Raw genomic sequence first — 24,148 nt, 5'->3', positions numbered from 1 at the left:
TCGGGTCTCAGCCTGGTCCCTGCCGCCCGGGGCTAACGCGGCGCTTCCTCCCGCTTCTGCCAACTTGTGCAGACTCCCTGGGCCCCGGGCTGACTTCCTGGTTCTCCCCGCCCGCCCCGTGACGCACCCGGGCCCGCCGGGACGTGCTGCCCGTGTGCCCGTGTTGTTGACTCTGCCACCCCCCAGCGCGGGGCGGGCCCTGTTTTTGTAGGGTCGGCGCTGATGAGTCAGAGGCGGGCGGGGCGGGGGCGGATGTGTGGGGGCAGCCCCGAGCTGTGCCTTGTGGTCTCACGGGTCCCCCACCTGGCACCTTTGGCCCTGGGTGCTGCCCCAGCCCCCTGGCACCTCCTCCCGCCCCTGTCACCTACTGGTTGTCCCCCCCCACACACACCAAGCTCAGGTCTTGCCTCCTGGCCTTTGCACTGGCTGTTCTGTTGCTAGGAACGCCCTCCCCAGATCCACCTCCCAGTCCCCTAGTCATGCTCTGGCCGTGTTTACTTCTTTATGGCTCTGATCTCTGTGTTTGTGACTGCCAGGTGTCACTGTGGCTCCTCCATCAGACTGGCTGCACCCAAGGATGGGCACCCTTTTCTCCTCACTGGATTTCACAGGTAAGGAAACAGAGGCCCCCAGAGGGGCAGCCACTGCCAGAGGTACCCAGGGCCGGCAGAGTGGTGAACTCGAACCCAGGTCTGACAGCAGCCCACTGGCACCTCTCCACACCCTTCTCTCTTGCACCAACCTATCTCCCCCAGCCAGGTGCCAATGGCTTATCGGAGGCTGCCAGGGCCTGGGCTGTCTGCTGGGCCCAGATTAGCCTCCGCAGGGGCCAGGGTTTCCCTCTCCACCCCCATCAGGGCCCAGCATCTGTCTAGTGCCTGCTGCCCCCTACCTGACCCCAGGACCCTGAGCCCAAGGCCTGGAGGGATGGTTCTGATTCTACTTGTGTCCAGAACCTTCCCTTCCCGCCCACCCCAAATGGGCCACTTTAACCCCACATTGCACCACACCTTCCCCAGCTCACACCAGCCCCCCACAAAGTGTCCTCCCCCAAGTCTGGGTTCTTCATGGTGGCCAGTGGGTCCCCAAGTGTGAGCCCTGGCTCACCACTCCTCACTTTGTAGCCCCAGGCAGGTGGCTTCCCTTCTCTGAGTCTCAGTTTCCCTATCCCACCCTGGTCAGGTTCTGGTAGAGTCAGTGTGATCATTTACCTCACATTCCCTGTATACAGCAGGTGCTCAATACATGTCCAATGAAGACTGAATAGCCCTCCTCACCCGTGTCAGCTCCCTTATTGGACTGTGCTTCTTGGCACCCGGCCCACAGTGGGTGCTCCAGCAAAGCCAGCTGGTCAGAGGGAAGGATGCCTGACTCCAGTGCCTCCTGTGGGGGCGGGCCCACATCCTCGGCAGGCCCCTCTACCAGTGCCAGGGGGGATGGGCGCAGCTGTCCTCAGGCTCGGGCTCAGGAGGCTACCAGGCTCGGAAGATGATGGAGATTGGCTCACCTTAACCCCCATATCCATTCTGGGACCCCAGGCAAGGTGTCCACCTCCCATATTGTGACGACGAGTGTCCCCCAGCTACACACGACAGGCGGCAACTGGATGGGTCCTGCTTTATTAAGAAGTGGCAAGGACCCCTCTCCCTGCTGTTCTGAGCCCGCCGGGGGCCTGGGGAGAGTTAGGGGGCCAGGGAACCAGAGGAAGCCCTGGGCTCCCTAAGCTCCACTCAGGGAGAAAGCAGGCAGCAGCCACCCCTGTCCGGACAGTCTGGGTGGGACGGGCCCCTGGCCACTCAGCCCAATTCAGCTCTGGCTCCTTGTACTCCAAGAGGCACAACTAGACCGGCCTTCCTGGATGGTGTGGAGGTGGCGGCCACACAATGGCCAAGATTGTGGGGTCCGGTGGTGGGCATGGCCATCACCCGCAGTCTGAAGGGGCCACGGGTGGCCACCGGCAGGGGGAGCTCTGGGCTGCCTGGTCTGGGGCGCCAGGCTGGGGAGGCAAGGGTGGGGGAAGTGGGTGTATGGCTTGGGTGATGAGGCTAGGCAAGGCCTGCAGGGAGGTGCCCAGCGCATCCAGGCGGCTTTCGAGGGCAGCCAGGCGGGCCTCGAGGTCCTCGTGCTGGGCGTGCAGCTCGGACATGAGGTCGTACATGGCATTCTGCGTCTGTGAGAGACAGAGGCGGGAGAAGAGGCTGAGTGAGACAGAAGTGACAGACACACACACAGACAGTTGCAACTGTGAGGACACCCCCAGCCCTGCAGGTCTCCTGCTAGATCCCAGGAAATGGTGGGAGAATAGGTGAGGGACAGACAAGTTAGATGACAAGCTGGGGCCAGCAGGCCTGGGAAAGGCCAAGGGCTGAACTGGGGAGGGTGGATGTGACTAGAGCTGCCCTGAGGGATTGAACTGGCCACATAACACATACATTAGACTAGGGGTTGCATAGGGGTCTGGAGGGAGGTGGGTATCCAGAGGGTCTGACCCAATCACAGACCCAGGAACACGGCAGCCATAATCGCTGTTTGATGGGCGACAGGTGTCCCCACCATCTTTACTCCTCCCCACAGGGCAGCCAGCACGGGCCAGTTCTACTGTTCAGAAGGACCCACTCTCGCCACCAGGTGGCGCTACAACATCGCCCTGCTTCTCTCACCCCAGCTCTCGGTGACCAGACCCGCAGGCGGAACCGGAGTCCTCGGCCCCTCCTAGGTTTTGGAGGGGAGGACAGACTTGAGGGGGGAAAGCACCCCCAACCCCTCGCTCCGCGGGAGAGAAATAGGATGAGGCGCCGATTACACACCTGCAGACTCTCCCAGCCACTCCACACCTTTGCCCTCCTCCGTGCCCTCCACCCTTTCTTCTGTTCCCAGCAGGCTGACCCCCCTGGGGGAGGACAAACCCCTCGGAGCCCCTCCTAGGGCCACTGACCTTCACCCCAGCCTGCCTCAGGAACCACAGTCCCCAGGGTCAGACGGTAATATCTGGAGGCATCCAACACTGGGGTGGTTCATTTTGGCCCTCTCTGAGATTTAAAAAAAAATTGTTTTAAATTTAGGATATACAGGATGTCCCCAAAAATGTATACACACTTTGAATAATTAATTCCAATGGGTTAAATCTGACAAGAAAGAAACACCATTGAGCTATTAGCTGTAAAGTGTGTATACACTTTTATGGGCCACCCCATATATTTTATTTTTGCCAGAGAAATACCAATTAAATTAGCAACCTTGGAAAGGCAAGCAGAAAAATTTGATTGGAAAACATTTTAACCTTGTTTAATTAAAAAAAATTAGAAACCCATATAATCCAATCTAATTAAAGACTGAATTCAAAGAAGCTTTTGTACAATGTATTTTGAGAGTATACCACCATGATGACAAGGTTTATATAATTTAAAAATTAAAATTTCAATAATTTGTGCTAAAGAAGTGTAATATGGATAATTCAAATTATAATTCCTAGTATCTGAGTTTTTCCAAGGCATGTTATATTTATAGCTGTAATCTCATATGACATCAAATTAGTTGGCCAATGATTTTTATATTCTTAGGGTTATGTTCTAGTTTCTACTAGCAATTGATTGATTTATTTTTAAATCATGTTTTTATTGATTTCAGAGCGAGGAAGGGAGAGGGAGAGAGAGACAGAAACACCAATGATGAGAATCATCGATCTGCTGCCTCCTGCACATCCCCTACTGGGGATCAAGCTTGCCACCGGTGCTCGACGGGAATGCAACCATGACCTCCTGCTCATAGGTTGACGCTCAACCACTCACTGAGCCACACCAGCCGGGCTGAATTATTTCTTCAGGGTTCTAGAATTTTTTTCCTCTGTAATGTTCCCTTTCAAGTTAATTTTATGTAGGTTAATATTAAATCAATTTGCAAGCTCTTGAAATGAGGAAGAGAGCGAGTCCACAATGAGCTGGGTATAAGAAGTGAAATAGAATAGGGCTTAACATTTTCTAAAGATAACATTAAAGTAGCTTCTAACTGATAATTGACTAGGGAGTGGGACCAATAGGCGAAGCTCACACATGAACTACTTATGAAGTATGCAACATTGTCAGGAGCAAGTTCTGAATCGTGTGAAAACATTCTAAGAGAAAAGCAGGAAAGAGGGTAGGACTTGATGTTTGAACCAACAAATAGATCCATTTATGACACAAACTGATCTTACTGAGCTTGTGGAATCAACTTTAATTTCCTAAAAGGTGTTGAGCTTTCTGTTGGTGCTATTATTTGAATTTATATCCACAGCAAAAGTACCACATCATCAATTTTGCCCATATATACTATTTTCTTAGATATTAATTTTTAAAAAAATAACACTAGCCCAGCCAGTTTGGCTCAGTGGTTGAGCATCAACCTATGAACCAGGAAGTCACAGTTCAATTCCCAGTCAGGGCACATGCCCAGGTTGCGGGCTCGATCCCAGTAGGGGGCATGCAGGAGGCAGCCGATCCATGATTCTCTCTCATCATTGATGTTTCTATCTCTCTCCCTCTCCCTTCCTTTCTGAAATCAATAAAAGTACATTGTTTAAAAATGAAACTACTGCCGATGTTAAAAATAACTTTTACAGATGTAGATTCCCGGAGTTCCTCTCACAGTCGAGCTTCTGGTCACGATGGACCCTTGCAGACAGGGCTGGTGTTCCCTGGTGGCTCTTGCCGCCCTGCTTCCCTTGCTGGTGTCACCTGCCTGCCCTGAGAACCCCGGTGCTGTCCCTCCCTCAGCAGGAGCTGTGCCCTGTCCTTTACTGAAATGATCCCTTTTCTCCCCAGTGACCCAACCAGCCCAGACCGGCCCAGGGAGCCATCCCACCTGGCCCCACCTTGCTCACCTTGGCCAGCTCTGCGAGTGTGTTGGCCTGGTCGTTCAGCTTTCCCTGCTCAATCTTCACACTCCGGAGCCTGAGGACAGGTGGGTGGGTGGGGTTGTGTGGAGGATGCATTGTTGGGGGGAAGGGGGAGTCCTTCATGCACTTGCCCCACCCAGGGTTGCCCTGTGGGACATGCAGTGGGGAGATGAGGTGGGGGTTGGGGCCTGGCCCCCTGCAGCCCACTCCCTCCCCACATGTAGGGGGCAGCAGGGCCTGGGAGGCAGCTCAGCCACCACCCAAGTGACCACCGTCTGGCTATGTCCACAGGGCCCGAGTCCGGATGTTTCGGTAAAGCCTGCACTGGTCTGCAGGGTGGACACAAGCCCTGGCCGCCTCCAGGAGCTGCCCCGGGGATGCACCCTGACCCATGACCACCATGCACCCCTGACCCTCAGGGAGAGACTTACTTCTGAGCTCTGGCAGGACCCGGTGGAGCAGAGAGAAATCACAGGGCAATTTTAATCTCAGCACTTGCTGGGCAGCTCATGCCCAATGCTGCCATCCTCCCACATGCTGACCCCTGGACCCGAGGGGCTGTTGCCCTTGCTCTGCAGAGGGGCTCAGCTTCTGAGAGGGCAGTGCCAGCCCCTCAGAGATGCATCTGTCCTCTGCCCCCTCCCTTGAGCAGTATCCCCCCAGCCCTGGCCAGGACAAATGCAGCTGCCCTCGCTCTGCAACTCTGCTGTCTGCCAACCTGTGCCAGGCACCTGGCCCTAGAGGTGACTTTTAGTCCAGGAAACTATACCCATGATGTTTCCTAAGGGGGAAACTGAGGCTCATAGCGGCAAAGCCAATGGCTGGTAACACCCTGGCAGGATCTGGTCAGCCTCTACGCCCTTGGCCTCCAACAGCTGCCCAAGGCGTGGGGCATGGGCCTGTGTGTCCTCACCCTTCCTCTCCATGCCTCTGTAGTTAACCTGGCCAGGGAAGTGGTTCCAGGTAAGACTCTCTTCTTCACTGGTTCAAACGCAGCCTGTGTGCCCACATGCGATGGATGCCTGGGGAGGCCCCTCGGGGCCCACCATGCTGAATACTGCCGGGGCCCCCAAGACCCAGCCCTCAGTCTGGAGAAACGGAGGTGAATACAGATGGCCCCAGAAGGCTGCTGAGGAGCCCTGATGTGCCTTCCCTGGGGAGTCATTCTTGGCTTCTCTATAACCTTTCTGTCATATGGGTTGAATGGTGTTCCCCACACAAGATATATTGAAGTCCTAACCCCTAAGACCTCAGTATGTGACCTTGTTTCACCAGGTTAAGATAAGTCACTGGGGGAACCCTAACCCAATATGATTGGTGTCTTTATACAAAAGGTGGAGTCTGTACACAGACACGCACAGATGGAGGACAATATGAAGACGCAGGAAGAACAGCACATGAAAATGACCATTGGAGCGATGCATCTGTCAGCTAAGAGTGCCGGATGCTGCCAGAAGCTAGGAGAGAGCCCTGGAACAGATCCTCCCTGGCACCTTCAGAGGGAACACAGCCCTGCTGACACCTGGATTTTGGTCTTCTGGCCTCCAGGACAGTGATCATAAATTCTGCTGCTTCAAACCACCCACTTATTACAGCCAAGGAGACACGCACACTCCCCACCCCATCTTCTCCAAGACCACCTCTTCCTTTCCTCTGGCTTTGCACACAGCGCTCCCTCCGGGGGCCTCTCCAGCTCGAGGACGTGCCCCGGCTGCCTCCTGTGTGCAGAGCAGACCTCGTTTCCCTGGTGTGTGCCTGAGCCCACCGCCTTGCCTTCCTCAAGCTGTGGGCACTCCTTGGTATGCAGCCTGCCTCTCAGTTTCCGACTCAGATCTTATCCACCCTCAGGCCCTAGTGCACACTTGCTTGACTTCATCATCTGTTCTTACAGGGCTACTATTTTTGGTGGGGGGTGGGGGTGCAGGGAGATCTAAAGGTGAGTGCAACAGTCCTGCCCTAGAACAAATGGTCACAGACCATTCACAGAGCAGGTGCCTTCTCCCAAGACCTGGCTCTCCTCAGTTCTCATACCCCTGCTTTCCCCAAAGAACTTTCTGGAACATCCCACAGGGCAAGATCCAGGGCGGGGCCTCGTCTAGTGACCCCCACACCGGCTGGTGCAGGAAATGCTTGTGGAATGACAAAACGACCAGATCGAGGGCGGAAGTAACCACAATCCAGTTCCTATATTTAGAAAGCACTGTGTGTCAGTCTGGCCCAGGTGAGTCATCGGTCATCCGGACTGTGTTCGATCTGCATCACACTCCTGGGAGAGAGGCACATCACCGTCATCTCCGCTTTACACATAAGATACTTGGAGCAGTGTCGTCACCTGCCCAGGCCCCACTGTTCGGTGGGAGAGACCGGATTGGGAACCAGTGGTCAGCTAACAACTATGGGAGAGTCAGCAAGGAGAGGTCCCTGTCCTCAAGGGTCTCAAAGTCTTGTGAGGAGGCAGGACTAACGCCTGGGCACAGTGAAGTCAATGGATACCAGCTCCTCTCCCGCGTGTTCAGATGGTGGTGGAAGCAGAGGCAGAGAGCAGGGGCTGGGGGTGAGGTGGACGCTCTGTGCTACCAAGAGGTTGCTCTGTGCTGGGGACCCTGCCAGGCATTTCTGCGAATCATCTCATTTAGACCTCCCGAAGTCCTGGGCAGTGGGGATCATTATCATTAGGAAGCAACCCAGTTATAACAGCAAACACAATACATGTAAATGAACTAAACTCTCCAGTTAAAAGACAAGGATGGAAAGCGGCATAAGAAAACTTTTGGGGGGATGGATCTGTTCATTATCTTCACTGTGATGATCGTTTCATGGGTGTGAATATATGTTCACACTCATCGAACTGTACACTTTCAGTAGGTGCAGTTGACTATGTCAATTATACCCCAATAAAGCTGTTTCTAAAAAAGAGGTAAACATGATTGAACAGAATTAAACAATTAAAGCCCAGCTGGCGAGCCTCTTCTCCCATGGCCTGGTCTCTCCCTGGGAAGTGGTCACTCTCCTTTACCTCTGGACGCCCAGGCTCTGGGCTGCCCCAGCCGCACCTGGGCTCCCTGCTCTATCCACATCCCCATCCCACCGCTCACACTGGTGTTCCCTGTGCGGCCTCTTGGTTATGGTTGAGTCGGTTGCCTTCCTGCTGCACTAGCTCAGACCCTAACCCTGTTCATCTCACTCTAACTCATCAGCCCCTGAGTCTGGCCTGCGAGTTCTGGGGGCAGGAGCCTTCTCGGGCACCGAGGAGAAGCCACTTGTGAATGGGTTTTCTCGTGATCTGAGACTCGGGAACTCTCTTCAGAGAGGCTCATTCTGAAAAGTGCCTAAGAACATGTTTTTACTCTTTAAAAAAATCAGGTGCCACGTGACTCAACCCCACAGAATTCGGAGCTGTTTAAATTCTCGACAGGGTGCTGTCTCATGCATCCTATATGTGGCACTTGAAGTGTGGTCAGTCCGAATAAAAACAAGCTGTAAGTGTAAAATATGCAATGGACTTTGAAGATTTAGTACAAAAAACTTTATAAAGTATCTCAATGATTTTTTAAACCTTAATCACATGTTAAAATAATAATTTGGATACACTAAATAAATATATTAATTTTATTTTACTTGCTTCCTTTTGCTTTTTAAAAAAAATGTGGCTACTAAGAAATTTGAAATTATAGATGCAGCTCATATGATATCTTTAGTGGACAGTAACTGGCATTTCATATCCTGTGAGATTTCATATCCTGTGAGCCAAGCCTGGCAGATGCCTGTTCGGAAAATAACCTGTAGCACAGACACACCCATTCATCTCCACTGCCTTCCTGTCACAACAGCAGAGCAGAGCAGAGACAGATGATCTGGTCCACGACGCGGGGAATATTTACTATCCGGCCCGTTACAGGAAAGGTTGCCAACTCTGGCTGCACATTGGACTCACCTGAGGAACTTAAGCTTAAACCCAGGCTAATCCCAGACTGTAGTGTAACTGGTGTGGGGTGTGGCCTGGAGGATTTTTAGAAGCCAGTTGAGTGACTCCAACGAGCAGCCAAGGATGAGAACTACTTGAATAAGTAATTCTCAGGACAAAGGGACAAAAGAGGAAATTAAGTAATTTCTAATTATTCCACACGAGCTTATAGATCAGGCCACAGGTTCTGAGCTTCCTGCTAGCCAAAGCAAAAGGGGACACTGCTTCAGTGTCTTAAGGGGTAAATTCATTTGGGCTATTCCAGGGAATAAAATATGCTTCTTGCCATTTATGTTGGATGGACTGCATGCCTTATCAAAGGTGATTTCCCTGGACGAATGCTGGGCCCATCACATATCTCCCTCTGGCCATCCCCACTACCCCATCCAACAGAAGCTGCTGGCCCCAAACAACTGACCACCTAGCATAGGAGGGCCGTGATGAGGCCAGGCTGGGCTGTCTGGCCTGGCCCTCGGCCTCTTCCCGTGGGGGGTGTCACGCTGCCTCCGCCCCAGGCGGACACAGAAACGTGAGTGGGAAAGGTGCTGGACTTACTGATGGATGGCTTGGAGGAACTTACGCTGGTGTTTCCGAACCCGGGCGTAGTCTGGCTTCTTCACCAGCCTGGTGTGTTTGTAGATGAGCCACGTCTCCCTGAGAACGTTAGCAGCGGCATTTTTCACCTGGGGCCAGAGAAAGAGCAGTTTCCCATTTCACACTGGGGAAACCGAGGCACAGTGAGGTCAACCTGCCAAGGTCAGCTGGTAAGTTGCACTTGGCTGCCTGGTCCCATCATTCCTGCCTCTCACTGCCTGGCCCAGGCGGGGCTGTGGCTGGGCACACAGGTGGACACCCGTGGCCTTCACCACGTCTCTGTGCACAGCTCATGGGCGTTCGCACACATGGCAGAGCCCAGTGCGGTGTGGGCATGCATAGGGCAGGGTGGTGACCTGTGGGCACATGGGTGCGCCTACAATGGGCAGAAGGCGGGGAGGGTCTGCCCTTGATGGTCAGGAGCAGAGGCGGCCGTGAGCGGGGCTGGCACCCTTACCCGCTTGGTGAGCTGTGTGTCCATCATGAAGTTGTGCACGTGTTTCTCTGCCTTGGTGAGCTCCAGTTTCCGGGCCACCACAGCCACCACGAGCGCTGTACAGCCCGCCCCCTGCGTGAGGAGGGTGGGAGCACATCAACATCCTGCTTTATGTGGATCCCGGGCCAAAGCAGGACACGCTCCCTCCTCCAGGAAGCCTGTCCTGATCCCACCTTTGACTTTACCCTTCACGCCTGCAGTGTTGGCACAGAGTTCACTGACTCCCGACCCCATGTGCTTTCTCCGTCAAATGTCAGGGGAGCGTGTCCCACAGATCAGCTCATTTTATCCCAACGACTCCATTCTTATCTCCGTTGGGCAGAGCGGGAAACTGAGGCTCGGAGATAAGAAAGGGACGAGGAACAGCAGGATCTGCAGGCAAGTTTGGGGCCGATGACCATGGAAGTGGGAGGATTTAGAATCTGCCAGGGCTTTGGGTCTGGGTATTGGGGACAGAGACTGGGCTAACAGGTTATTGAACGGTAACGAGGATCAGCTGACAGCGAGAAGGGAAGTGTCAGGGGAGGGCCAGCCAGCTGCCCACAGTGGGGCATCTGCAGAAGGAAGAGGCAATGCACAGGTCCCAGCAGGCGGGGAAGGGGGAAGGGTGCCTCCTCATGTGGTTCCCTGGTGGGTGCCACCACTCCCCTCAGGGTGCCCTTAGTGGCAGCCCAGCCTGGAAAGGAGGTCACTGGGGGCTGCCGGGAGGGACAGGGGGCAGGAGCGAGGCGCCGAGGAGGGAAGGGCAGGTAAGGGAGGGGCAGCAAAAGGCAACACAGGAGGAAGGAAGTGGGGGAGAGGGGAGGTTCTGCCACTGAGAAGTGGGGTCCAGGGAGCCTAGGACACTCAGCAGGTGTCATCAGCCTCAGAAGTGACCAGGAAGTAGGTGGCAGGAGCTGGTGATGGAGCCAGAAGTTGGTTCTCTGCCTGCGCTGGAGGCTGTCCCTGGTGCTTCACCGGCCAGCTGCTTCCTCCTGCAGCTGCTGAGTACAGGGTGGAGGAGGGAGAAACCCCGGCTTGGGCCCTGAGGGCTGGGGCTGGGGGTGTGGCTGGCACTAGTTCAATTTTTCTCAGGGGTGGAAGGAAACACTTATGGGGAGGAGTGGACAAGGGCCAGGGACACTGTCAAACTCTCCTGGTTGGGCCAACATGCCCGGCTTGGTGAGGTGGGCACCAACGTACCCTCCAAGGAAACCCTGATGAGGGTTCCTGGTCAGGGCAAGGGCGTTGGGAGGACCCACGAGCCTGTTCTCAGGAAAAGCCCTGTGATTAGGGGCAAAGTAACAGGCTCGGACCTGCACGTGGCGGACTACACGGCAAGGAAGAGAACAGAGGACCACTCTGCACAACAGCACAGCTGCCACGCTGAGCAAAACACCTGGGCTCAGAGGCAGCCCCGCTGGGAGACCTTGAAGTTCAAGAATAGGGAAGCACGTGGTTGGTGAGACGGACGGGGATGAGCGTGTGAGCAGTGACCGGGAGGGGGCGCGCTGGGCACAGATGGAGCAGGAGAGAGCTAACAGAGTAGCTAAAGGGACCCAAGCATGACCTGTGTGTGTGTGTGTGTGTGCACGTGTGTGTGTATGTGTGTGTGCGTGTGTGTATGTGTGCGTGTGCGCGCGCGCGCATGTGTGTGTGTGTGTGTGTGTGTGTGCTGGGGGCGAGGGCTGGGAGTGAGCTGTAGGTTGGACATGAACCTGGTTTTCTGGAAGGAGCCGCATCCCAGAGAAGAGAACACGGCTTTTCCATTTCACTGAGGGTTTTCTGGATTTACACTGAGTGTTTTGTTTGTTTATTTAGAAAGTTCATTTGCTGGGAGAGGGGGAGGGATTGGCTGAGCTTTAACTTACCCCCCTTCCACTGCCACAAAATAACATAAGCAAAGTGCACGATGCCGTTTCACAAGGGAGGGGCCGCTCAGCTCAGCCAGGAGGGCGGCCTGGTGGGGAGGCAGGAGGAAGCCGACCCCCAGCAGCGGCGTCCAGACAAGAGGGAGTGAGAAGTGAAGAGGAACAGAGCAACTGGGCTTCAGGTTTCAAGAGATGGTGACAAGTGGGGACAGTGCGTTCGGAGCCTCTGTGACGGCCCTTCCTCCTGCAGGAGGACAGGAAATGGTGGTGGGGATGGCGTCATGTGTTTGCAAGAACAAACGCCTGTCTGTGTGGTACAGCTTGTGACGGTGACCTCCCTGTCGGTGTGTGTGTGTGTGTGTGTGTGTGTGTGTGTGTGCGCGCGCAAGGGCCCGGCCTTACCATGATGCCGGTGAGCAGGCACACGCCTTTCCCGCAGTACGTGTGCGGCACCATGTCTCCGTAGCCAATGGAGAGGAAGGTGATGGAGATGAGCCACATGGCCCCCAGGAAGTTGCTGGTCACTTCCTGTTTATCGTGGTACCTGGGGAGAGTAGGGAGGGCTGGTCAGCCCGACTGGTCCCTCCTCCTTCACCACACCCCCTGGGGCAGTGCCTTGAATCAGGGAGCCCGTCACTCCGAGGGCTCCCATGATAAAGGCCTGTTTGCAGGCGGGGGGAGGGGGGTGCTTCCGGGACAGAGGGCACCCAAATCCTCCTCCCGGGCTCCCTTTCACCCTCCTCCTTTCACCGACCCCAAAGCTGCTGCTCCAGCCCTGGTCACGGAGCAGAGAGGGTCCAGGTGAGGGTACGTCCACATGGGTCCACGCATGTCCGCCGGATACCTTTCCCATAGACAGACATACAGACAGGCGCGGACACGGGTGGCCATGGGCACCAGAAGCAGCAGGGAGTGGAGGGGAGGATTCACATCAGACACCAGGAAGAACTTCCCTAGCCAGCCAGGCCCTGAGGGAGGGGTCTGTTGGGGAGATGGGGGGTTGAAGAATCATGCTCCAGGACTTGGGTGAAGAGGGATATGTGGAAGGCAGCACCAGTCACCCCAACCCCAGGCCTGGGTTGACCTGGGGTAAGGAGAGAGGGGACAGCATACTTAGCCCTGGGGAGAGGCCTGGGGCTAAACTTTTGATGTGTGTGTGTGGGGGGGGGGGGGCACAGGCCCCAAGGCCTTGCAAAGCACACTGCTTTGTCTCCATCACAGCCTGGCCTGGGACCCTGGCCACACAGACTATGAACAGGTTCCACCTGTGTCAGCCCAGGCTGGGGGCCGAGGGGCTGGTTCTCTGGGTCAGGGGGCAGCTCAAGGTTCTGCTCTAGGCCAGCCCCCAGCCTGCAAGGCCCCTGCAGCTTGGGGGAGCCCTTTCCAACTAACCCCTCCTCAGCAGGCCTCAGGCCATCTGAAACCCCCACCAGCGGGCGAAGACCCCCACTGAAAGGGTTCAAGGTAAGAGGCCAACCACGGTGGCACAAGGAGGTGGGCCCCTCACTGCGGTGGGCAGGGGCTGGGGCCCGGGGTTCAAGGTGGGGAGGAGATGGAAGGGAAGCCCCAGTGGGAGCGGGAGGGATGGAGGCTGTCACAGCAGGTCTGGTGTTTGGGAGTCTCCGCCCCACTGGGGGGCTCCCATGCTGCTTGCTGGGTGCAGGGAACAGAAACTGACCCCCTCTTTCACTGAGGTACCTGAACCCCAAGCTGTCTCAGCTTCCAACTCTGGGGACACCAGCACCCTCAACTCAGGAGGCAGGAGGGGGCTCTCCAGCCATGGTGGGTGCTGCAGAACCCCCAGGACCAGGGAGGGGGGCATGCAGGAGGTGAGGTAGGGGTGGGACCGAGCTGCGGGGCAGAGGGAGGCAGGCGAGGGGGTTTCAAGCAGCAATATGGGCTCAGAATTTAGGATTGGCTGCCCCCCACCCTGCCCCATTCCCCACCCCCACCTGGGCACCCCTGGAATGATCCAGCCTGGACCTCAGGGATGCCTGAGGGATGCCCCTCTCTCATTCCCCAGACCTTGATCCTGAGCCTGCCCTGAAGGGTGGGGAACGGGCTGTGGGAACTGACATTGGGGCCTATCAGGGTCCAAGGAGGCCCCGTGTGACCCCCAAATGGTAAGCCTTGATGACAAGGAGGGGGGCTTGAAGACTGAGGACTGAGGTCCTGGGGGCAAGTCCAGCCCAGGGACCCCTCCCCCAGGAAGCCCAATCATAGCTCCACCTAACAGACCCCTGCAGAGCCTTCCGCAACCAGGCACGAGGCAGGAGAGACCCCTCCCGGACAAGGTGTCCCTCTGCCCTGAGAGGCCCAGCAGAGCCCCTCCCTCCCTGCATCCCCGGGGGTTGGGAGACAACCAGAAACAGGCTCTTAGAAATGTCCCTCTGCCCTGAGAGCCTCCGTTTCCCCATCTGTAACTTGGGTTGATGGCCTGCCATCCTCCAGGACGGCTGAGAACAAAGCCCAAGTAGGGGTCCTAAAGGCTGGGCCAGTTTTCCTTCACCCCAGACTCCAGATCCCTGGGTCAGCCGCCCAGACAAGATGCTAAAGCTCAGCCCTTCTTCCTCCCCTCACCTTGGACAAAGCCCCCAAGGACCCCAAGCGGACAGAAGCTGAGAATGGCCTGCCTCCCACTGTCCACTGTCCTGAGCCTGACTCAATCCTACCTGCCCCACCCCCCACCCCCACAGGGATGGACTCTCCCCACCCCCGAGGGCTCCTGCCAGCCTGGCCACCCTGCCTCCCCTCCCCATTCCCTCCCCTCTCGGCAGCTAATCTTAAATTCCTCATGGGCAGCATGGTGGCAGCAGCTCTGCACACACAGCTTGGCCAAGGCTGGGACTCACATGTTTCCCCTACAGTCCAGCGGGGCAGGCGGAGGGGAGAAGGAGAGCAAGTTACACTGGGGTGGAGACGGGCAGATGGGCGGGCATCCGTTCCTGCTGCCTCCGCTGCCTGGGCCAGAGGTCAGAGGCCGGCTGCCCGCAGAGTAGAGGGGCTGGGAGAAAGAGCATGAGTACCCCTGGAGGAAAGTGGGGGGAAGGGTGCTGGGGTCGCAGAGGGGTGTGGGTCAGGGGTGGTTGGGGACACAAGGCTGGAGTCCCAGGGTTATGGTCAGTCACTGAGGCCAGGAACTGGACGGGGCAGGGAGGGGAGATCAAGGGGATGAAAGAGCTGGCGGGAGGAGCCTTGGGTCACTGAAGTCATGGAGGGCCTGGGGTCATCAGGGTCAGGGTCAGGGTCAGGCATGATTGCTAGGGAAGCCCTGGGCACCTGAGATCATGGGTGGGCCTGAGGCTCAGTGGGATCAGGGGGACAGAAGCGACGGCTGAGGGAGCTCTGAGCCACTGAAGTCATGGGTGGGCCTGGGGCTCACTGGGATCAGGGGGACAGAAGCGACCATTGAAGTCATGGGTGGGCCTGGAGCTCACCGGGTTAGGGGTTGGGGGTCAGGACACACCTCTCGCAGACGCGCACGGTCCAGGCAGCGATGATCCAGGAGGAGATGCTGAAGACGAGCAGCACGGTGCCGGGGCAGATGGTCATGAGCGTCTTCATGACGAATCGCGTGTTGAAGGTGATCTTGTTGAGCGCCCCGATGCTGCGGGACGAGGCGTCCGTGAAGATCTTGCTGTGCAGCAGCATGACGCGGCCCAGCAGGTAGAGGCGCAGGAACATGGGCACGGACAGCAGCACGTCCACGTCCGCCTCGGCCGCCGCGGGCGCGTACGTGAAGGCCAGCCGCGCCGTCCAGGTGAAGCGGTAGTGGCCGGGCACCGGGTGGATGGCACACACGGCCAGCTCCAGGGAGATGAGGAGGACGCGCTCGCACGTCATGGCAATGCGCCAGTCGTCCGCCCCGTTGTCCACCATGAACAGCTGCGGAGGGCGGACAGGCAGCGGCGGGCCTCAGACACACATCCCGGCCCCCCAGCAAGACCCGCGATGAAATCCCTCCCCCTCGACTTTTACCGGGAACACGCCTCCTCGGCAAAACGCCTTACATCCCAGGGTTGGCCACTCTTCACACTAAACCTGGGGCCGGTGGCCCACAAAAAGTTAAACACGGAGTGACCATGACCCAGCAACCCCAGTCCTAGGTGGGATCCGCAAGAGAAAGGAAAGCAGACGCTGGAACAGATGCCCGTCCATGCGCAGCCACAGCTGCACTGCTGACAGCGCCGAAGTGGAAACAGCCCAGTGTCCGTCCAAGGACCGGAGGATGAACACAATGTGTCCATTCACAGGAAGGAGTGTTACTCAGCCATCAGGAGGAATAGACGCTGGCACACCCCACGGTGCGGGTGGCCCTCGAAAACATCAGGCTGAGGCGCAGAAGCCAGACACAAAGGCCTCCCCAGGGCCCAGGGGCCACGCTGCCACCCCAGGGGGTCTGGAAGGTGGGGCCCTCAGCTCTCCTGGAATCTGCCTGGCGAGCTCTGGGGCTTGATCAGAACCCATGCCCTTTGCTTCTTTTGGATTCTCCCCTTTGGAAGAGGAATGCCTGCCCGATGCCTGTGCCAGCTCTTGTCTGAGTCACTGCTGGAGAAGCAGCTCACCTTAACCTCACCCGGATCTCACTTAGATGACATTTAAATGAAACTCTGGACTTGATGCTGAAATGGCTTAAGACTTTGGGGGCTATTGGGATGGAATGAATGCATTTTGCACGGGAGAAGGGCATGAATTTGGGGGATGGACCAGAAGGTGGATTGTTATGGGCTGAATCGTGTCCCCTCAAAATTCATATGCCGAAGCCCTCTCAACGGGACTGTATTTGGAGACAGGGCCTTTAGAGGTGATTAAGGTTAAATGAGGTCATGAGGTCATAATACTATATGACTGTGTCCTTCTAAGAAGAGGAAGAGCCCTGGCCAGGTGGCTCAGTTGTTTGGGGTATCGTCCCGTACCCAGATGGTTGCGGGTTCAAGCCTCGGTCAGGATGTGTGCGAGAGGCAACCAATCGATGTTTCTCTCTCACATAGATGGCTGTTTTTCTCTCTCTCTCCCTTCCTCTCTCTCTAAAAATCAATAAAAAATCATGTCTTCAGGTAAGAATTAAAATATAAAAGAAGAAGAAGAGGAAGAGACACCAGGAATACATGTGCACAGGGGAAAGGCCATGTGAGGACACAGTGAGAAAGTGGCTGCCTGCAAGTCAAGGAGAGAGGCCTCACCAGGACCCAGTCCTGCCAGCACCTGATCTTGGATTTGCAGCCTCCAGAACTGTGAGAAAATAAACTTCTGTTTGTTGAAGCCACTCAGCTGTGCAAACGTCCTTCTTTCTTTTTAAGGTTGAATAGTAAATAAATGAATAATATATAAATATATTAATAATACAATGAGCCCTGGATGGTTTGGCTCAGAGGATAGAGCGTCGGCCTGTGGACTAAAGGGTCCAGGTTCGATTCCAGTCAAGGGCATGTACCTCAGTTGCAGGCTTGATTCCTGGCCCTGGTCAGGGCTTGTGAGGGAGGCAACCAATCAATGTGTCTCTGTCACTCTGATGGTTCCCTCTGTCTCTCCCCTCCCCTGCACTCTCTCTAAAAAATCAATGGGAAAATACCCTTAGGTGAGGATTAACAACAACAAAATAATAATACAATGAATAGCAACTCCACTGTATGAATAGACCACATTTGGTTTATCCATAAGCCTGTTAATAGACATCTGACTTCTTTCCACTTTCTGGCTATTGTGAAGAGGGCTGTTGGGAACATCTGGGTGCAAGTTTTTGCGTGGATGTTTTTGTTTCTCTTGGATCTATACCTAGGAGTGGATTTGCTGGATCATTTGGTAACTAACTCTGTGAGTAACTGTTTGAGGAGCTGCCAGGCTGTTGTTCCCAATGGCTGTACCCTCAGAACTGCTTCCTTTCAGCTCAGTTCTCCCTGCCCCTTCTCTGCGGCCCTCAGCACATCCAGGGCCCTTCCCGTGTGCCCGACCTGGTGTCTTCACAGACATCTACACATGGTGCGACCCCGGTAGGATTTTCCTCCACCCACTTCCTGCCAGACTGTCAGGGGCCAGAGGCCAGAGGTGAGGAGCCAGATCTGACAACCTTTGGTGTCCCTGGGACCTGGCACCAGACCCAGGGGATGTCCGCCCTCTGTGGGCACGCCTGCCTGACATGCCCTGAGCTGGACTCCAGCCTGGCCTGGTTTTGATTAATCCCCCAACAGAAGAACAAACTCCCTGGCCTGGGTAAGTCTTTTAAATGTAGGGTCCTATTGAATACGAAAGGAGCCTGGTGCTAATAACACTGGTTTCCACCACTGTCAACCCTCAGAAGACCCCAGGGCTCCACATGGGCCGTGTATGCCAGACCCTAGCCCACCCCCACCTCCCACCCTGCGCTCTGACGGACCCTTTCTCAAATAATCAATAAAAATTAAAACACAGACACACGTTCTAGGAGACTTTAGAGTGGTCGAAAGGGTGTGTCTTCACAGAGATCCTTTTCTATAAGGAAGCTATGGGTCCTCTTATGTTTAGGGGGCGGGGTTCCAGGTGGCTGGTGTGGAGGGAGAGGGGGTACCCCAGCCCAGCGGGCACTGACCTGGATTTCCCGGGCATGGTAGAGGATAACCAGACCCAGCAGGATGACTGTGGAGAGGCTGATGAGGCATTTGAGTGCAAATGAGTACAGGGACTCCTGGGCAGAGAGAGAGCAGACAGCAGGACGATGCTGAGGGCGGGGGCAGCCCTCTGACCCTCATACCTGGGCACTTCACTCGGAAGGTGACACTCCTGCCCTCACTCTTTAGGCCTGGGCTTAGAGTAAGATGGGTCAGTGCTTTACCGTTTGTGAGGCCTGGCTTCCTGTGGGTATAGGACTTCCGAAGGTGTAAGGCTGGGCCTCCTGTAGGCTCAGTATGTCACGGGTTATGAGGCCTGGCCTCATACGGACACAGCACTTCAGGGTCTAGCAGGCCTGTTCTCGCACAGGCACAGCATGTCAGGTTTACAGGCGGACAGCCTGATCTCTCTCTGTCCTCACACACTCGAAGGCAGCACTAAGGGGCCCACAGCCAGGCTCATAACCTGGCCCCAACTGCTGGGGGGCGGGGGGACGCTCTTTCCCTGCTCTCCACCCAGGCCTTGTCTGGAGCTCCCCCAGCCCAGGCATATCCTGGGGGACATCCCCTACCCCACCTTGAGCCAGGGTATGGCCCTTGGTGCCAGCGGGGGAATGGACTGGAGTCTCCGCCCCCATCTGCGGTCTCCCTGCCACCCCAGGAAGCGGGCACAGCAGGATCCCCAGGAGCCCCCCATCTCCCATCTCCAGGGTCCCCTGTATCCCCCATCCTCCTCTCCTGGGGCCGATGTGCCCTGATTCCATTCCCCAGGGATGACAGGGAGCCAGGTGTGCCCGGCGGGGCCTCTGTGGGGTGCTGGGTAGGGTTTCCCTGAGGTGCCAGGGGGAAGGGCCATGCCTACCTTCGTGTAGACCCCCCAGGACAGCTCCGTCTCTGTCACCATGACAACGATGCCAAACATGCCAAAGATGAGGGCGTAGTCACTAAGGCGCTTCCGCTTCTCGAAGAGCACCCGCCGGTGGCCCAGGCGGTGGCCCACGTTGGGGGGCCTCTTGGAGCCCCTCTGCCCAACCACCTCATCCTCCTCATCGTCTTCCTCCTCCTCCTGGTCCTGGGGCTGCCCTCGGGGGCTGCCGGGTGAGAGCCCGCCCAGCTCGTTCTTGGCCACCACGACTTGGAGGCCTGAACTATGTGGGGGCTGCAGGGGGCAGCTGGCCTCGGCGTCCGGAGGGTCTCGGGTCAGGGCCCCCAGTCCGCCTCCCAGCGGCCGCCCCCCACAGCCATTGTGGCTGTGGTTGTTCATGACTATGTGGGTGCCGGGGTTGGACTCGCTGCAGGCTGCCTGGGGCCCGGCATGGCTCAGCAGCGGGGCTCCCACGCTGACCTGCAGGGGCATGAGGGACATGGTCATGCCAGCTGATCAGAGGGCCCGGGACCACTGCTGCCACTCCACTCTGAGACCTGGGAGGCCATGAACTCAGAGCAGCTGACACATGGGTTTGCCATCCTAGAAACATCCAAGTCAACCTATTTCCCCCCCGCCCCCCCCGCTAGAACCCTCAAACCCGCTCGTGGCTCCCCAGTGTCACTGCATAAAAACCAAACTCCCCACCGTGGCCAGGAGGCCTCTGGGGTCCGAGTTCCACACCATTCACCTTCTCAGTCTCCCCAGAATCACTCTCTTCCAGAAACACTGGCCTCCCTCTCACCTATCCCAGCCAGCTTGGCCCTGCCTCAGGCCTTTACATGTGCTGTGCCCTCCGCCTGGAAAACCCTCTATCTGACCTTTGCCCACTGACTTTCTGGGTCTCCAAGTACCTCGACAAGGCCTAGCACCCAGCCAATTCCCAGGAAACACGTCTGTATGCCCTGGGACTGAACTGGCAGTTTTCCTGGGAGGAGCAGAGGTTGTGCAGGGGCACAGTCGGGAGGTGATTCCAACCGGGGCTGGTCTCCCACTGACCTCAGGCTCTCGGACAATTTAACCTCACTTTGCTGAGCCCCCAGTTCCTCCCATCAAGTTGTTCCAAGGCCGTAACACACGTGGGCAGGTACAGGATATGGTAGGATAACATTAGGGACTGAGGCTGGGGCTGATAGAGACCCCCAGCTCCCTCCTGCCTGGGACTTAACTCGAAGATCCCAGAATTGAATCTGTAGGGCCTGTGGGCCATGCTCAGCCTGGCCCTGTGACCTGGGCCAGCCTCAGTTTCCCCGCCAGGCCGAGGAGCAATTGATTGCCCAACATCCTCAGATACTGCCGCAGCACAGGGCAGTATTGTGGGCGTCATGTGCAACAGCAGGGACCTCGATGATCCTGTCTGCCGGGTTCTGACTTGGCCGACCCACCCGAGCCGACTCTCTAAACCTTGCACGCCCCCTGCTGGTCACCCCGCCAATGTTTCTTAACCATCTGCACAGTTTATATGGGCTGGTCTCCCGCAGGCCCAGCGCTTCACAGCGTATAAGGCTGTTCCCTACCCCGGACATTCCCCACCCCCGGTCTGTTACATACTAGTCTCTGTATTTCACACAAATTTTCTCTTAAATCTTCGAAATATCCCCAAGAAGGGGGTCCTGGGATTTGGACAGTTTTATAGATGGGGAAACTGAGGCACTATACTGTGATGGGACTGTCTTCTTAAGGGTAGATTCTGGACCACGCTGCCTGGTTGAAATTCTCCCAACAAGCCTGGCAGCAGTGTGCCAAGTGTGGGCCCCTTTGAAAAGGCTAAGCCAGCGTGCACTGGGGGACTGGGAGAGGGACTGTGGGCACAGACAAGGGGTGACAGGTGCAGAAACTGTCATGTCAGGACACGCCGAGATAAGCCATGCTGCTGGGCAGGGCATAGGCGACCTTCGCCAGAGCCCTATGCATCACAGGACCACTGTGTCCTTGCCTGGTGCCCCCAGACTGGGTATGTCCTGCTCACTGTGTGTCCCCAGATGCTGGTACCAGCACACAGAAGTGCAAGAAACATTCCTTCCACGGTGAGTGACCTCATGAGTCTTAGAACATGTTCCTCCCTCACCACTACCACCCATCACATCAACCGGGCTGTGGCCACCTGTGGCCTGACACTCCGCAATTTATAAGGCCTGGCCTCTCACGTGGGCCCAATATATCACAGTTTATAAGGCCTGGCCTTCTGCAAGCTTTGCACTTCATAGTTCATAAGGCTGACCTTGGCCCTGATCTCTCTGTGTGTGTCTCACAAACACTGGGGTGCTACGCTCCTCCTGCCTGCCACCCTAAGGGCTTTTGGCTGCTAGGCGGGTCTGGGAGCTTGTCAGCACAGCAGCCCCAGACCCTGCCCTTGCCTGGGAGAATAGGAAACCCCAGGCACCCCTCTCACCATCGTTCCTGAAAGTGCAAATCCTTGCTGGGTGTTCTGGGGGCACAGGCAGGAGAGGTGGGTGGCCTGGCAGACAGGACCAGGAGAGGGTGGGGGCCCGCAGACGACCTTTGGAAATGCACCAATGAAGATGCAATTTGGGGATGTGACTCAGCCACCCAATACACAGGCCAAATTCAGCCGTTTGTCGGCCATGCTGCTCGTGGCCTGACAGCTGAGTCCTAAGGTGCCCTGGGCAGCGTGAGAGTGGGGGAGTGGGCTTCCATGCGAGCAGAGGGTGGAGGCATCTCATCATGTTAACATGCCCCTGGTGCCTACTGTGGGCTGAGCCCTTTACCAGAATGATCACATTTAATCTCCATCGCCACTCGGCAAGGCAGGTGGTATCCCTGACCCCATTTTATAGACAGGAGACAAGGCTCAGAGAGTGTCAGTGCCTTGCCCAAGGTCACACAGCCAGGAAGGGCAGAAACTAAGTCAGTGCCAACTGGGGGGAGGGAGGGTGGTGGGTGGCAAGATCTGCCTGACTCCCTCTTGATGAGCTACCATCTGGAGAGGGAGCCAGCCCGGCCCTATCCTGAGGGCCCCCAAAGCTCAGGGCACAGGCATGATGGGTGCCCGTGCCCTACCGTGCCCTCCGAGAAAACAGAACGACAAAGTGGTTTGCCTGAGCACCCACAGGAGGAGAGCAGTCCTTTCCTAAAGGCTGCGTGGGACCGGAGGGACCTGGGGACAAGAGGCCCCTCCCCTTCCCAGGTAGACTTCCCCCGCCCCCACTGCAACCTGGACCTAAAGCTGGGGTCCCTAGGACCCTCAGGGATTCCCAAAGGCCCAAGAGCCCCTCTGAGACCCTGGGCAAGGTTGGGGTATCCATTCAAGGCTGTGATTTTTTTTTAGTGAAGTCTCTCAAGTTCTCCAAGGAGCGCCCCTAAATGGTGAGTAACACCCTATGGGTTGCATTCGGTTTTGAGGGATCCTGGAATGGCCCAAACTGTCAACTGTGTCTGGAGCTTGAGCCCTCCATTCGCTGGAGGCCAGGGTCGGAGGTTGAGCAGAGCTCCCTTCCACGCCATCCCAGAAGACACTGGGGGAACCTTGTGAGCCAGGGGGACAGGGGGCACTCAGGGGGGCTCTTGAGGGACTGAAGAAGGCAGGCAGGCAGGCAGCAGGAAAAGGAAGACAAAGAAACCCAACAGACCCCAAAGGCGCTCCAGTGAGCCTTTTTACAAAGGACAGGCTGGTTGCAGTAGCTGCCGAGGGACCCCCCAGCATCCCAGCCGGGGCGAAGTCACCTCCTCAGCTGCCTCTTCGGTGAAGCCGCATCTTGGTGTCCACCCATCAGGGTGGGTGGCCAGATCTCATGTGGACAATCTTAGCTTGTGGCCGTGGATACACCTGCCTCAGTGCTGCTGCTCAGCACCAGGCTCTGTCCTTCACAGATGGACCAGGAGAAGGTGCCCCCGGACCCCTCGGTTCCCAAGGCAGAGCCCCCTGTGAGGCAAAATGCCCACCACACTGTTTCCAGAAGCCACGGCCAGAGCAGCACGTGGTGGAACCTTCTGGGATGTGTGGACAAGTCGTGGGTTGTGTGTCCCTGTGGAGGGTGGGGACCGACCCGGGACCCCTCTCCCATCCCAGCACCCTGGGGCCCTAACCCTGTAGGGTGGACAGGATTCACTCGCCCTCCCTCCCCATGGACTGCCCAGCACCGGTGCAGTGAGGTGCTGGCTGGCTGCCTGGTCCCTCAGGCATTCCCCCCATCACCACCATCAGGGACCTGCCAGCAGCCAGCAGGGTGCAATTAGCCTGCCCTGCCCTCCCCAGGCTGCCTCCACCAGCGCCCTCCACACGGCTCCATCTCCATCAGCGCTCACATCTACGGGCCACCCTCCAGGAGAGCGGGCCGTGCCCTGTGCGGGGTGCCCCAACCTCTGTCCAAGGTGAGCTGGGCGTGCTGACCCCTGCCTGCTGGATCCAGGGGCCAGCAGCGAGGGTCTCCTTGCTCCCATTCCCAAGTCAGTCTCGGGTCACTGCCTCCACCCTGAGAACACCCCCCACCGTACCTATGGAGTTCGGAGACTCACCCCCCAAAGAGAACCCAGCACCCGCCCCATCCGGGATGGGGGTCCGAGACTCGTCACTCAACCTGGCAGTGCAGACACACATGCCCTTCCCCGTGTCCCCAGCCCCAAACCGCGTCGCCCTCCCGGACGTGCCTCCCTTCCCGGCACCCCTGCCCACCCTACCCCATACCTGCGGGGCTCGGCTCAGGCGGGCGGACGAGGCTGGAGGAGACAGGGTCCCGTGCGGACAAGGACCCACAGGACGGGGCCGGGGCCGGGGCCGGGGTCTCGGCGGGGTCGGGCAAGCGGCGGCGGGACGGTGGGCCCGACGGCGGCGGGCGGGTGAGAAGGCGGTGGCGGCAGCCGCGGCTACAGCAGGAGCATCATATCCCCCCGCCGCCCGGTGC

At 57.1% G+C, this 24,148-nt stretch overlaps 1 protein-coding gene and 1 long non-coding RNA gene across 5 annotated transcripts in view; one reads left to right on the top strand and one right to left on the bottom strand.

Annotated features, from left to right (window-relative positions):
• The first annotated feature begins 109 nt into the window (after positions 1-109).
• LOC106695228 lies at positions 110-8,485 on the top strand. 4 transcript variants are annotated; one of them, XR_001346298.2, is made up of 4 exons: positions 110-611; positions 4,800-4,938; positions 5,810-5,975; positions 6,208-8,485. It is a non-coding gene; the product is annotated as an uncharacterized LOC106695228 (long non-coding RNA). The 4 variants fall into 4 exon arrangements; XR_002827236.1 differs by lacking the exon at positions 5,810-5,975 and adding an exon at positions 2,881-2,981 and having other exon boundaries at positions 113-611; XR_001346299.2 differs by having other exon boundaries at positions 127-611; positions 5,870-5,975.
• The window catches only part of KCNN1 (potassium calcium-activated channel subfamily N member 1), a 26,276-nt gene continuing 3,725 nt past the window's right edge, over positions 1,598-24,148 (bottom strand). The window contains exons 2-9 of the mRNA XM_014448945.1: positions 19,224-19,706; positions 18,343-18,438; positions 15,244-15,662; positions 12,180-12,321; positions 9,889-9,999; positions 9,393-9,520; positions 4,859-4,928; positions 1,598-2,170 (exon numbers count right to left, since the gene is read on the bottom strand). Of these exons, the coding sequence (XP_014304431.1) occupies positions 1,922-2,170; positions 4,859-4,928; positions 9,393-9,520; positions 9,889-9,999; positions 12,180-12,321; positions 15,244-15,662; positions 18,343-18,438; positions 19,224-19,625 (1,617 nt within the window). The 5' untranslated portion in view covers positions 19,626-19,706 and the 3' untranslated portion in view covers positions 1,598-1,921. The remainder of the gene's footprint in view (positions 2,171-4,858; positions 4,929-9,392; positions 9,521-9,888; positions 10,000-12,179; positions 12,322-15,243; positions 15,663-18,342; positions 18,439-19,223; positions 19,707-24,148) is intronic.

Source organism: Myotis lucifugus, unplaced genomic scaffold (genome assembly GCF_000147115.1).
Source record: "Myotis lucifugus unplaced genomic scaffold, Myoluc2.0 scaffold_963, whole genome shotgun sequence".
Classification (NCBI taxonomy): domain Eukaryota; kingdom Metazoa; phylum Chordata; class Mammalia; order Chiroptera; family Vespertilionidae; genus Myotis; species Myotis lucifugus.
This window is presented reverse-complemented; position numbering and strand designations above follow the sequence as displayed.